A 14,738-nucleotide genomic window follows, 5' to 3' on the forward strand; every position below is an offset into this window, starting at 1 on the left:
AGATGCCTTCATTCTCTAGGTTCCCCGATGTCCCTCCCTCCCCCGCTGTTTGGTTGTTTTTGAAAAAAACCCAAACAGGTCCTTTGTCCTACAGTTTCCCACAGTCTGCTGTCAGGTGGCCCCCTGCACCACACGCTCCTAATTTCACAAAAGCAGTGAATGTAACAGCGTGTTTAGTATAACGTCTGTTCTTTGTAAAGATGTAAGAGAGAAAAAGAGAGGACGAGCAAGGGTCAGAGGGAGAATCCCAAGCAGACTCCTGTTGAGCACAGAGCTGGAGAGGGGAGGCTTGATCTCACGACCCTGAGATCACGACCTGAGCCACAATCAAGAGTCAGACGCTTCCCTGAGGCACCCGGGTGCCCCTGTAATTTCCATTAATAAATAAATCCACGTACTCTGCTTGGAAATCTACATAAGCAGACAGAACAGCTGTAACGGTGGTGATGAGAGTGAGGAGATGGGGAGTGCCGTGTTCACTAGGTTTTCTACAGTAATCGTTTACCGATACTATAATTAGAGAGTTCATCTTAAAAACAAAATCACACCAAGACCAGCTCCACTAGTCTGGCTGCAAAGGGTATAGATCAGAAGCCCCTCAAAGCTGCACAGGTCAGAGAAAGGACAGAAGAGGGACCAATGAGGCCGAGTTATCCCAGGGGCTGTCTGGGGACTGTAGGGCTTAGGGGAGCCTGACTTCTAACACATCTGCTTTCCTCAGATTGAGGAAAAAGGAAAAAAAAAAAAATCACCTATTTTTAGAATGTGTCTGAATGAGTTTACATGTCACAGAAGGAGATAATAAATTCAGACAGCAGTGCCAAAAACAAGAAGTTAAAAGAGTCTGGTAAGGAACGAGACAGAAAGTACTGGAAAGGCAAAACCCAACGCAAACTCTGCTGGTCTACGAGGACGTATTTGTTCCCCTAAATAGACTAGAAAAATGCAAGCCTGTGGGGGCGCTTGGGGGGGCTCAGTCGGTTGAGCATCTCACTCTTAATTTTGGCCCAGGTCATGGTCTCAGGGTTGTGAGATCGAACCCCGGGTCAGGCTCCGTGGTTAGTGTGGAGTCTGCTGGAGGTCCTCTCTCTCCCTCCCACCCGTTCGTTCTCTCCCTCAAATAAATAAATCTTAAAAACAAAAACAAGATGTAAGCACTTCCCGTGAGGGTACTAAAACCTGGAGCGTAAGAAACGAGGCTGAGGACACCGGAGGGGACTTGGGTGCCCTTGTGCCACACGAGGCAAAGGTTATTTCTGAGACGAGCACATGCCCTTAAAGAGGAAAGAAAATCAAAACTGTGGATCATGCCCTAAGAAGTGGCGGTGAACATTCTGGGTCCGTGTGTGCTCGGATACGCAGTCACGAACACGAACTTCTACGTTACAGGAATGTACTTCTACTTGGATCTTACTCTGTGTCTGCTCCTTTGCGAGTTAAGGGCTCCAGTAGTGAGTTAAGGGCTCACCATGGAAATAAACCTCTTTATTCCGATTATAACCGGCTGGTCCTACTGTGGCTTACCAATTCCTAGCTATTAAATAGCTCCCATCGACTTATGCTTAGCATGAAGCCCCAGAACTAGACTCGCCAGATGAACGAGCACTTTTTACGGCTCCGGGCTATGGCCCACCCAGCGGGAGGTGTGCTGGGGAGCGGCAGGTCTCCCGCTGGCTTAATGCTGGGGTATTTGCCCAGGGAGTGAGGTGGTACCTTTTGTGCTTTTGAGAAAGATCTGGATCGCCCACCCATTGCCAACATAAGCTATGGGGTGAGAAAAAGTTCAAGCAGAGACCTGGAAGGAAGTTCGGTGCGGGACCCAGGAAAGGGTGGTGGCCGTTGGGACACCTGGACACCCAAGAACGTAGTTGGGAGGTGGGGTGTGGGAGACCAGGATGGGGGTGCATCCTGGGGGCTGGCAGGGGAAGAAGGGTCCACACCGCGTGCCCGGGCGTTCAACCACGGCTGTGATTCACGCGAGGACAGCCCGCGTCCCGGAGAGACAGTCTGGGAAGAGCTAAGTGTTTATTCCGATTCCCAGCCGCCTCGTGGGTCAGAGCCCGGCATGGTCCATGAGTAACGATAATACAGGCCAAGTGAGGTCCCAGGGTGCTACAGACCCCGCGATGTGCCTACTCTTGAGTCACTGTGTGCGCCATAAGAGGTCACCCCGTAAAATCACAGATCCGCACTTGAAGACTCTCTATTCCTCGTGCTCCGTGAGGGGCTGGACCTGGGCCTGGGACTCCGGCCGTGATCCCACTCCGCAGCTTCTACTCATCGACCCAGCATACCCACCTGGGAAGCCCAAAACGTAATATACCCACCTGAATATGCGCTTGCATTTTCTTCTTTTCGTTCTGGAGGATTTGGTTTCTCTCCTCTTCCTCTTCGACCCTGGATTCCAAGTCGTGGAGAATCTCCTCCAGCTCCTGCTTCTTGGCGGCAAGCCGGGCTCGCATCTCCTCCGCCTCCGCGAAGAGCTCCGTCTCGGCCTGAAGCTGCTCCGTCAGGATGTTCTTCTCCTCCAAGAGCTGCAATCACAAAGAGCGCCGCGCACGGTCGTGTTGCCCCCGGGCCCACAGTAGACAGTCACCGGGAGAACGGGGGCCAGCGCTTGACACCGAAGAAACCGAGGGTTAAAAATACGTCACGCCGCTGGCGAAACTCTCGGACAGTCTGTAGCCACAGCCCAACGAGCCAGATGAAAGCGTCTGTGGCCGCTTCTGTGGTCTCAGGCGACCCCGAGTGACACTTACTAAATTCAAGCTATTTCAGAAACTCTTATTCTTCCGTGCAGATAATTGACAAAGGGGAAACGGAAACTTTATTCAAATGCGCTCATGGTGACAACAGGCAGGCAGGTACTGAGGGACAGTCCGGCCTCTGCCGCTTACCTTTCTGGCCCTGACACTACTATTCTGTGCTGGTCTGCAGAATGCGGCCTGAGGTCCAGCTTTATTGGGGAGATGTAACCACGGGGACAGGACGGCGACTCAGGACCCGTGCTGGCCGCGGGCGGTCTCATTCTCTTTTTTCCCTCGGGGTCCCTTGCAAGCAGTCCCAGGGAGGGGACGCTGCTGGGAGCCTCAGGGCAGACAGATATCAGACACCCGCCCCATGGCAAATGTGACCAAGAAAGACCAAGGCAAAAACGCAGAGGCCGGCTGACTTCAGCGTCTACAAACCCAACTGTGTGGGGCCACGTCTATGCCGCCCCCTTCCCAAATGCCTGTGCTTTGCGGGAGCAGTGAGGACCCGAGCAGGGTCGGAGGCAGGGGCAGGGGACGGCGGGGGACGGCCGGGGAGGGATGGCCTGGGGCGCGGCAGCCGCGGCACGTACCTGTTGATGCTTCCTCTCCATCTCCTCCAGCTCGCCCTCCACCTTCGTCTGCCTCTCCTTCACCTTCAGCAGCTCCTCATCCTTGGCCTGAAGCTCCTCCTCCTGGCGGGTCACCTGCAGGAGCGGCTTCACCTGCGGCAGAAGCGAGCGGTGAGGGCGGCAGGGGCGCGCGTCCGCCGGCCGCCCCGGGCAGGAGTGCACGCGCGGGGCCCACCTTCGTGAAGACGCGCCACCACTGCCAGTGCCGCAGCTTCAGGTAGGCCGCGCAGTTCCGCTGCAGGACCTTCAGGGCACTCAGCTGCTGCTGCTTCTTGGCGAAGGCCCTGCAGAGCCCACGACAGTCAGTGCGGAGAGCGAGCAGAGCGGGGGTGCACGTGGCTCACGGTCCCCTTCCCCAATGCTGCCCCGGGCACCCCTTGGCCGCCAAGGCCCACTCACTGGACCCGTGTTTGCACGCGAGTGTGCGCTCCCAGCCACCAGTAAGCCCCTACTTCCCCGGGGTGTTGAGGACGTGGTAAGGACGGGACCGACCTTTCCATCCTCCCCTTGTTGGCAGGTGGTAAACCTTCAGGAGCAACTGCTTTTCCTGCACACCCCCCCGCCCCCTTTCCCAGGTGATCTCCCTCCTCCTCCCCCGACTCTGCAGCTCCGCAGATGGTAGGGCCTAGGTCCGGGTAATGCCTCTCCTTTACAGACAAGGACCCAGTAAGTCAGGACGCAGATGCTTCTGGAACCCAGGTCTCCTCGTCGCCAGGTCTGGGATTTCCCATCTTCCCATGCTGCCTTATCAGGCCGTGGGACCTGAGACCCCCTTGTTGAACTGTCTGGACTCCAGCATTTTCAATTTCTCACTGGCCTTGGGGAACAGAGCTGTTTCTGAAGCCCCCCGCCCCTCACCAAAACAACCCCCAAGGGCCCAGCCAAGTTCGCTGGGCTGCCCCTCCTCCTAGGAGGCCACTAGTTTGTCTATGCACGATGGCACTTCCAGGGAACACAGGCTCCCCACGTCCTGCCCCTCGTTCCCTCCCTGTCTGGCTCTGTCCCACCACCTCGGGAACCTGGGTTCCCGACACCGCTGGTGGGCTTCTAGACTTGAGCGGTCGCCTCTCCAGGTCTGGTTTGCCCCTGTGGGACCACATACTACTTAAAACATTCGGATCCCTTGGGTTTTGGGGCATTGGGGTGCCCTGCGGCCTCCTTCACCCTCTGTTGCAGTGAACACGACCCAGGAGCTCTGTGGTCCCAGACTCTAAGCCCTCGAGCGACATACTCAGGGCCCCTCAGAGTATGGCTGCCAGCAAGGAACTAACACCTCTAGGCCTGTGATGGTTCCTCTCACGACCTTCCCGTAACTCTTCGCAAGACTGGCAACAAGGTTCTCCCGTGAAGAGAAGCGCTTGGCGGAAATGGAGAAGATGATAAGAATTGTTTACAATTGGGCGCCTGGGTGGCTCAGTGGGTTAAGCCTCTGCCTTCGGCTCAGGTCATGATCTCAGGGTCCTGGGATCGAGCCCCGCATCGGGCTCTCTGCTCAGCGGGGAGCCTGCTTTCTCCTCTCTCTCTCTATGCCTGCCTCTCTGCCTACTTGTGATCTCTCTCTCTCTGTTTCAAATAAATAAATAAAATCTTAAAAAAAAAAAAAGAATTGTTTACAATCATCCTTTCACTGCAGCAATGACCAGTATGCACTGCAGTCACGGAGGACAGTCTTCGGAACGGAAGGTTCCGGGTCTAGGGCACGAACGGCGACTTTTCACCCTTCTGCTGCCCGAGGGTCGCGTGTCCTCGCAGGAGTCGCAGAACTTCCGCGTCGCCGACTTGCTGGTCAGAATGTCCTCCAGCCTGCCGCTCAGCTCCCTACACAGCCTTCGTCCTTCTCACGGGAGCCCACCAGCCGGGCAAGTTTGGGCGAGCCTGAGTCGCAGTAGTTTCTGCTATAAGAACAATAGTTTGAAAGTAGTTTTTTGGGACTACAGAGTAGCTTCTGCCTTCCAGTTCTCTGAGAACACCGTCAGCGTCCTCCTTGCTGACAACCGCTGCCCGGTGGCGTCCGTGTGTCTCCGGGAGGAAACGGTCAGGCCAGGCCAAGAACACGCCAGTCCCTCATCCGAACGAGGCAGCTGGATTTCCTTCCCCGCAACCCTCACCTGAACCCGAACGCTGGCCGGGCAAAGGGTGCCACCCCGCTCTGTTCACAGCGGGGTTCGGTGACCCGCGTCTGGTGCTCAAGTGTCAAAGCCACCTGTCTCTTCCCGCATCTCCTGGTGGCTCCCCCGCACCTCGACCTCAAGTTCATGGACTCCCGGCACATGCCTGTCTCTCTGCCTACTGTCAGCATGATGCTGTGGCTTCCCCGCTCTCCGCTGGCTCTTCTGAGGAGACGCCTTCATTCACTGCCGGACCTGAACCTGAGGTCCAGCCCAGCACACACCTCGCGGGACCAACGGGCTGCAGGCACTGAGCCGCCCCTTCTGCAGCAGTCACACAGGCGCGCCTGTTCTGAGTCCATGAGATGAGACCTCTGGTTCCGATCACCGATCTCCACGTGAATCTCACAGGGCTTAGATTTCAGTGAAAAGGCCGCACACGCTCTCACCACTTACGTAGTTCATTCCCCGCGCTTCGGACAGTTCCGTGTTTCTGGTTGCCGTCAAAGTGCGACCTGGAGGCAGCCGGCTGTGCCCCTCATGTCCCCACAGGCACCCGTGGGCCGTGGCTCTGTTGACAGTTGCCCTGCTGTCTCCCAAGGCTTTTGCTCCTCCTTGCCCACGTGTCCTGGCGTGAATCACTGAAAACGTCACAATCTTCTTGGGGTTTCTGCGCCTCCTCCTTAGTTGGGGTCCCCTTCCGTGTGGGCACAGACTCATAATCCCGTGTCCACCTCGTGGGGCAGAAACCCCTCCCGGCGTCGTCGGGCAGGCCAAGCCCCGCGCTGCGGACCAAAGCCTCTGGGCAGATGCTGCCAGCCACAGGGCCCCAGAGAGCAGACCGTACCTCCTTCCCCAGCCCTGGCCCCCTGTGGGAGGAGGTGAGGAAAAGCCCATCACCAGGCCTAGGCCCTTCTGATCAGATCTCGAGTCCGGCAACCACTCTCGGTCTCCATCACCTTCCTCGGGCCAGGGAGGGCCGTCTTCCCGGCATCACCCCAGAGCTGCCCACGCAGCCCGCCCGATGGCCCCACTCTAGTCCGTTCTGCCAGCTGGGTGACCCGGAAATCCCGGCTTACCCGGCCATGCTCCCCACACTTCTGCCCCACTGGGCCACAGCACCTGCTCACAGGATGGCGACACGTTCCAGACTGCACCGTGCTCCCATCACTGGAAGGCTGCTCTGCCCCCACCCCCATCACAGGGCCAGCACCTTCGTGTCCTGTGGGTCTCACAACCTCAGAGCAACCTTCACCGAGAACCCGTGCTGAAGTGAACACCCGAGCCCTTGATCTTCTGCCTCGGCCCCTTGTTTCTTTCCTCAGGGCAACATGTCCTCGGATGGGACATCCAGGCACGCACCTGGACACCCCTGCCGCGAGGACACGATTCCCACAGGACGGGGACCTCGTGTCCCACAGCGCTCGGCAGGAGCATGTGCTCGAGGAGCATCTCGTTTGTGACCCCCACTTACTTCCTGGCCAGGTAGCCACGGCAGACGGCCTGGAAGAAAATAATGATGTCGGTAATTTTCAGGTCCCTTTCTTCCTCCAAGTGGGCCAAAACGCCAGCTCTGAAAAATATCTTGCTCTGTCCGATTCTGTACAAGTTTGGGTCCAGTTCTAAAGCCCGGATCTGGAAAGAGAAAGAGACCGTTTACTCCTGGCCACGGGACAGACTGTCGGCGGTCTGCAGAGCAGACAGGCCCCAAAAAGCTTACCATCCGCTCACACGCCTGTTTGCCGTCCATGAAACCCTTAGGGATCGCATTGGGAGTGAGGATCTCGTACCTGTAGGAAAACCAGCCCAAAAGTCTCCTGTAAGAATCTGTTGGAACGTCCCCCTACTAACCATGAGTTCGGGTTCTCTAAGAGGTGAGGATGGGATGGGTCATCATGTCACGTAAGAGTCAGGACGGGACAGGCTCCTGATCCCAGAGGATGGGGTGATGGCCTGAGACTTTCTGCAGGTCTGGCTTCTCTTTCTTACAACAGGAGGCAAACTGGTGTCCTGGTGGCTCCCCTGCGCCTTGACCTCAAGGACAAACACCGGGTTCCAGAAGGTGTGGCAGAGTCAAGGCATGGTGTTTGTAAAAAAATCTTGTCATTTCCCCCCAGATGTTCACAGGACTTTTAAAACACGAGGAGAACATGGCCCCCTGTGTCATGTGTGGGCGTTTACTATGGAACAGAGTAACGCCTGGAGGCCTCTACTTCTAACAACAGGAGGAAGCAGGGAGACGGTCAGCACAGCACTGGTCCGCGTGTGCGTGTGCTCGCTGGGGTGTACATATAAGATCTGGGCACTCAGGTGGGTTGTACCGCAAGAAAAAACACATTTTAGCAAAAAAAACCCCAAAAAACCAAAAACAGTGTTTAAGGCATAGTATGATACAGGCATGATACAGTCCTGGCTCTATCACTCGGCTTCGTATTCTGGATGCTAGTTAAAGTGCTTTTTCTCCTATCAACACAAAGTGAAATTCTACCGTGTTTATCAGACAGCGGGGCCATGGTTAAGGCCTCCCGAAACCCCTAAAGAAGGGAATCGTTTCTCAGAGGGGTTCCATCCAAACGGTGTCAGAAAGCACCTTTCCTTGACCTGCGGACTCGTTTCTAAGATAGAACAGCCAATGCCGTCAGAATTGAAAATGTGATTTCCAGGGGAAAAATGGAAAAAAGCAAATGGCACAAATACCTAAGGATACATAAATTACACAGTACGTATAAAAAAATCAATTTCTCCTGTTTTCATTCATTTCTATTGCAACCACTTTTGCTGATCTTCCGCCTTTTTCCCTTCATCCTTTTCTAATCTATCTGATTCCCCTCCCCACCCCGCGTTAGTAAAAGGATGGCCAGCGTCCACCTGGGCACGCACACGGCGGAAAACGTACATACGTGTTTGTACACGAACACACCTACATCCCCAAATGTCTTCAAAGTCACTCCTGAATGACTTTTATTGACTTCTGACTTGAGTTTTTAAATCTTTCTGAAGGAACACACACGTTACTCCTATTCTTAAAAAATCGGAGAGAAAATAATCACACGTAAATCCCAAGTGGGCCTGGGTGCGTGGCCGGCTCGGAGGTCCAGCTCCCACCGCCGGGAGCTCCCCTGCCACACACCCTCAGCGGCCTCTGTACAAAGATGGCGCCTGACAGTCTTGGCCAGCGACACGGTCATAGCGACAATAATGATAATCATCATCATCCCTTTCCTACGCGAAAAGGCAACCGGAACTATCCGGAAGCGAGGAAACGGTCTTCCCCGTGAGCTCCCCGGAGGTTATCAGGAGCAGCTCTGAAAACACCCAGGAACAAGGTCAAAGTCGGCGGTACCTCTGCCGGAACTCCTGGAAGACGATCCGGTTGGGGAAGCCCTGGCGGCAGATCCGGATCCCCTCCAGCACCCCGTTGCAGCGAAGCTGGTCCAGCACCAGGTGTGGGTCCAGTTTTCCAGCCTGACAACCAAGCAAACAACAGTCGGACCCCTGAGTCGCCGTGGCCCGACCCGGGTCAGCCGGAAAGAGCCGCAGGCACCCGGTGGGACACGCACCCGCTTCTCGTGATTCGGGATGATGCAGCGCACGAAGTTGGGGTTCGTGTTCCGCAGCGTCGCCATCAGCTTGGCAAGAGACTCCTTGTACAGCTGCCCGACGGTCCGGAACATGCCCTTCTTGGTTTTGTAGGCAGAGCCGAAGGCCGTCTCCGTCATGCCTGTCACCTGGTCCAGACCCACGATGCGGTCCACTGGGGGGAAAAAGAAAGGGACGGGAAGTAAGGTCCCCGGGACTCTCTGGTGGGAGCAGGAGACACAGCGATAGTGCGGCAGCACAAGCTTTGTGGGGCGGATGAGAGGAGGTGCCGCAGGGAGGTGAGGCAGTCAGCGAAGACACCGCACAAGCCGTGGGACCCACAGCCACACGCCCCCATGACAGGGTACTGGGCGCTCCGAACCCCCCGCCAGCAGAGGCCTCCCGCTGCGCTGTGCTCACGGACGCACGGGCTCTGGGAACGGCCTGCCTGTGTCGCGTACCAGCGCGCAGGAAAGGCAGGGTCGCCACGGGCATTACTGATACACAAAGGGACACGGGGACAGGTCTCAGGGTGGGAAGCGGCCTGCGTACACACGCGCCTGCACCGAGCAGAGCCCCTTAAGGAAGAGGCTCCGGTGGGTGGTGGGGGCCAGGGGGAGGGACCAGGGTCCTCTCTCCTCCGTCACCAGACTTTTATTCTAATCACTCAGGTTTCAGGAACAAAGGCAGGAAAGCCTGGAGGAGGGACGGGTGCACACCAGCTCCATCCTCTAGGCACGACGGATGCTCACTGCGGACGACCTCCTGGAGGTGGTGAGACTGCTCGGGACACCTCACTCTGGGGGCAGCGTGGACGTGGCCCGGGACCCACTCGGCCCTGACCCTTCCGAGTGGGACCATGCGCACAGCTGCCTCGTGGGGCATTGCGTGCAGAACGTGCCCTCTCTTAAAACAGCCGTGAAGGACAGGAAAATCACGCAAGTATCTGCTCAACGCTCCACGTTGATTCCCGGCCAGTTCTAACAGCCACCTCCGTGTGTGCGGTTTGTCCCCCGGACAGGCAGCACGTAGGGATCCAGCCCTGGGGAAGAACTTTGTGAGCAAAACCTTGCTCGCGTCTCCACTCCCAGCGAGGCTCTCAGAGAACAGGACACCTCAACCCTGGAGGGAGGTCCCCGAGCCCATGGGGCAGGCCTTCAATGCAAGCCAGGGACACAATGGGCTTCGCCTCCAGCCCCATGCACACACCCTGTCCTACAACGCTGGCGAAGCAGAGCCACCGGACTTGGGTGGGGGGTCAAGGCTCCTCCTGCCTGTGCCCCCAAGGCAGGCCACCATCTACCTCAGAGGCTGCCATTTGCCATTCCTTCCTGTGCCTCCAACCTGTCGCTCCTCACTTGTTCCGGCAGAAGACAGCCCAGCCCCACCCCTGCACGCGCCACCAGACCACGAACTTCCCTTGTCCTTGGGTCTGCCCACTTCTCGGTCTCCTCCGTGCCAAGCTTCCTTCCAGAAAAGTTCACACACTTGGTACTCCTCATGCCCTCCACAAGTTCCCGCTCCCTGGGCACCTGACTGGCTTCCAGTCCGCCCTCCTCCCCCAGCCTGATGCCACGCAGGCAAGGACAGGCCCATGGCCAGCAGCAGACAGCACCCAGTGCTGGCCTGACCTGGGTGCGTCTGCTTGTGGGGCCAGCCTCTCTCTACCCCTGGCTTCTCCTCTGGACCCCCAAACTCCGCCAGGCCCTGAAACCCTTCTGCGGTAAGGCAGCCACGAGGAGAGGCACATGCTACTTGCCCTGCTTTTCTCAAGGTACATTCTCGTCCGGGGGCCTCTCCTTTGCGACTTGAACCAGCTTTACCTGACGACCCAGCACCAGAGCGCCTCTGCCTTTGCACATTCCTAAGTGCCCAGTGTGACGTCTGCATCTGGTCTATCGCGTGTGTTGGTGAATCAACACAGCAAATGCTGAATACGGTGACAATTACCGACAGCAAGAACCTCACGGAGAGAAAAGATGCTGTGAAAGAGACGGGGTCAGAGATCTCTCCGGAGAAGCTCTATTTACTGCCCAACGGGGATGAGCCCGTGTAGAGAAGATCGTTCCAGGCGGCGGAAACAGCATGGAAAGAGCAAGGGCAGGACTGACAGCAGCCCGTGCCAAGGATGCACGACACTCGGGGAGGCGTGGGGCACCCAGGCCGGCTGCAGGGCACAGGACCGGTTGTGGAGGGATCACTGGAGACGGGACACTGTGCCAGTCCAGGCTCCGGGTGAGATGAGGGGAGCGGAAGCAGTGATCGCACAGGAGAGGGAGAGAGGAGATGCGAGACATCTCCCCGTGGGAGGACTGACTCGCTCTGATGATTAAGCTGACGTGGAAAATACGACAGACGCGTCAAGAATAAGTCCCAGGGTGCTGGCTTGAGCAGCAGAGTGGCTGGGGGTGCCGCTGCCAGATGGGGGAGAAGTGATTGTTATGAGCAGGAAGAGAGACTCCAAATCCTCTACATTTGGAGCACGTAACACACCAGAACGTTCTAGCCTGTTGCTAAGAAGAAAGGACTGCACTAGGAAGGCGGATGTGGGAGCTGCCGACTCGGAGAGCAGTCACCGGACCAGATGGGCCAGCTCAGGGTGAATGGCGAGGGACAGAGGCCTGGGACCAAGCTGGGGACAGAGGAAGAGCCAGACGGGAGAAGCGGGGAGAAGGAGCGGGAAGAAGGAAGGGCAGGAGGTCAAAGTCCTACAGTGGAGAGCCTGTTCTCTGCCTCACCGTCCACCTGGGTCTGCCTCCTGTGCCTCCCCCGGAAGGGGTATAGAGGCCAGAGACTGGGAAGAGTGCCTTGACTGCCCTACACCAGCCACTTGCGAAAACTGGTCAAGCCAAGCCCCCAAACGTCTTCCATCCGTCCCTCGGTTCCATGGCCCTCGTGTGGGCTCTCAGCCGTCCCCCAGGTTCCTCCCCTGCAGTGCCGTCCAACCTGCTCCTTCCTCCTCTCCCTGAGCCACCATGCTCTTCCTTCCAAGGACACCTCTGGTTCCAGGGTCATGAGTAACAGGTCTTTCTGGGAGACCCAACGGAACAGGTTCTTTATTCCCATACTCCAGACCCTTCCACATCTCCTGCAGCTTGTAGGGCGTGGTCCACATCCCCTGGTCTGGAGTGCAGCCGGCGATGCAGAGCTCGGTCCTGAGCCAGGGACCCCTGCCCTCACGAGCTGCTCCAAGTCTCAGTCGCTTCCTGGGTAAACGGAGCCACCGTGACTGAGCTCAGACAGATGTGAGGTGCCTGAAGAATGTTCTAGAACTCCATGAAGGGACCCCCCCGGCCACTCTGCCCTCCCCGGCAGTTCCATCTACAAACTGGGTGCGTTTTCTCAGACACCAGACCCTCAGGTCTCGTCCTTTTCTCCCTGCTCTGAACACCCGCCCCTCTTTCCAGCCATCCTGGCAAACACGTGTTGGCTTTTAAATCCCTACTCCGTGACCCAGCTACCTCTTTTGAGGCCCCCGTGTCCACCCGGCGTCCAGACTCGGGGGGCCCCTCCCTCCTCTGGGCTTCAGATTGCCAAGGCCAGATCCCGGGACAATGCCCCCTGCACTGTGTGTTCCCGATGCCTGGGGGTCCCCTGGGGACAGCTCTCCAGCACCGGGCACGTGCACACAGGCCCCTAAGAGCCGTGGCCTGCGGTCTCTGGACTCCTCCAACCACCAACTCAGACCATGTCTTCTGCTTTCCAATCTTGGCCTCCACATGGTGCCCGGCATGCAGGAGCCACGTGATAACCTCCCCTCGGTGAGGTCACCCACGAGAACGAGTTACCCCCAAGGCCAAGAAGGAGGGGTGCTGTGTGAGGGAGGTCCTTCCCCATGCTGTCGGCTGGTGACTCAGCCCGCAGCCCCGAGCCTGGGCTGCTGTTTACACCAAAAATGGAAATCCCATCACAAGGAACCTGATCCTCAAAATAAGGGAACCCAAAATGAGGTATTTGGATTTTGAAAACATTAACGCTTTGGACTTTCAGCCTTTTTTGTTTAAAAATCTAAACGAGGGGCACCTGGGTGGCTCAGTGGGTTAAAGCCTCTGCCTTCAGCTCGGGTCATGATCCCAGGGTCCTGGGATGGAGCCCTGCATCGGGCTCTCTGCTCAGCGGGGAGCCTGCTTCCCTTCCTCTCTCTCTCTGCCTACTTGTGATCTCTGTCAAATAAATAAAATCTTTAATTAAAAAAATAAAAATCTAAACGAGGGTTCAGTTCTAACAATGAGCAAAATTATGTTGTGGGTAAAAGACACTTTGAGAACTTCATTAAATGATCGAAGCCACACTAGTAATATAGGATTTCACTCCAAGGCCCAGAAAAACCTCTATTTAAAAAGAATATTTTCTTGGGGCACCTGGGTAGCTCAGCCAGTGAAGCCTCTGCCTTCAGCTCAGGTCATGATCTCAGGGTCCTGGGATAGAGCCCCACATCGGGCTCCCTGCTCAGGGGGAGCCTGCTTCCCCCTCTCCCTCTGCCCCTCCCTCCATGCTCACACATCCTCTCTCTCAAATAAATAAAAAGAGTATTTTCTTGTTGAGGGGCGCCTGGCTGGCTCAGTCGGTGGAGCGTGCAACTCTCCATCTTGAGGTCCTGAGTTCGAGCCCCACACTGGAGTAGAGTTTACTCAAATAAATAAAACGTAAAAAAAGAAAAAAGAAAAACAAGCAGTTTCGTCTTGAAAGTGGCAAAAGCAGGTACAGAGAAAGGCAGAAAATGCAAAGGTGAGATTCTAATGCAGCTCCTCGAAATGCGACCTGCTACAGCTACTTCCTCCTCCCAGGGCTGCAGAGCCCGTGGCTTGGGGTAACTGAGGGCTTGGTCTGCTGCCCCCACTGCCAATTCCCCATCTGCCGTGTCAGAGAAGCCGGGCGAGCATTGCTGGTGGGCAGGATACATTATCTGGTAGCCCACGAGCCTGAGAGAACTTGAGTATCTCACGCCAAGTCATTCGTCTAAGAAAACTTAAGCGGACAGTGACCAATCAGATGAGCCCCGCAGACCTAACCCCCATAAGGGCACAGTTAGATTCAGAAGAAAAATGCAATTTGTAATCACTGGTCTCATAAAACGGCTACAAACGGTGTTTTGTTTTTTTTACCGAGGAACGCTACTGTTTAGTGCCAGAAGGCTTGGCCGCTCTCGTCTAGGGGCCAGGCTCAGGGTACAAGAGCTCTGCGAGATTTTTCATGTTCCTCTCATCTGCATGGGCCAAATCACTAGAGCTACCGCATCGCACCACCGTATTTAAGCCGCTTCTTCGGACACTTTTTGGTAGGAACCAAAAAAGGGGGACAGACTTATCTGAATGTTCGTTTTAACAGCCAGATGATGAATGAAAACTGCATCGAATATTCCTACAAAGGCCTCTAGGATCTGGCACTGGGTCAGACACGCAGCACGTTTTCAGGACTCACGTAAGCAAGTCAAGACAGTTCTACTCTGGCATACAGAAATGTCGCCAGCAGGTGAGCACACGTGGGGAAATACGGAAGCGCTACGGACTCCACATATCCCCGCTGCGTGGTAACAACACGAGGGCGCTGCTTCCACTCCTGGGCAGGGCGACCAACCTGCTTGTGGTTCCGGAACGTCTAGAAATTCTTAGAAAAATTCGAGCAAGTCCACAGGTCGACAGGGAGCATGTGATTCTCAGCGTCCTCCT

The 14,738-nt window shown here is 56.3% G+C and overlaps 1 protein-coding gene across 2 annotated transcripts in view; it reads right to left on the reverse strand.

Annotated features, from left to right (window-relative positions):
• LOC111161080 (myosin heavy chain 10) overlaps positions 1–14,738 on the reverse strand; it is a 118,419-nt gene that overhangs the window by 26,990 nt on the left and 76,691 nt on the right. For both annotated transcript variants that reach the window (XM_022524563.1, XM_022524562.1), the window contains 7 exons: positions 9,051–9,244; positions 8,834–8,955; positions 7,211–7,280; positions 6,965–7,125; positions 3,558–3,666; positions 3,344–3,475; positions 2,328–2,534 (listed from right to left, as the gene is read on the reverse strand). In XM_022524563.1, coding sequence (XP_022380271.1) covers positions 2,328–2,534; positions 3,344–3,475; positions 3,558–3,666; positions 6,965–7,125; positions 7,211–7,280; positions 8,834–8,955; positions 9,051–9,244 — 995 coding nt within the window. The remainder of the gene's footprint in view (positions 1–2,327; positions 2,535–3,343; positions 3,476–3,557; positions 3,667–6,964; positions 7,126–7,210; positions 7,281–8,833; positions 8,956–9,050; positions 9,245–14,738) is intronic.

The sequence above is a fragment of the Enhydra lutris genome, unplaced genomic scaffold, assembly GCF_002288905.1.
Source record: "Enhydra lutris kenyoni isolate GAN:26980312 unplaced genomic scaffold, ASM228890v2 scaffoldscaffold82, whole genome shotgun sequence".
Classification (NCBI taxonomy): Eukaryota; Metazoa; Chordata; class Mammalia; order Carnivora; family Mustelidae; genus Enhydra; species Enhydra lutris.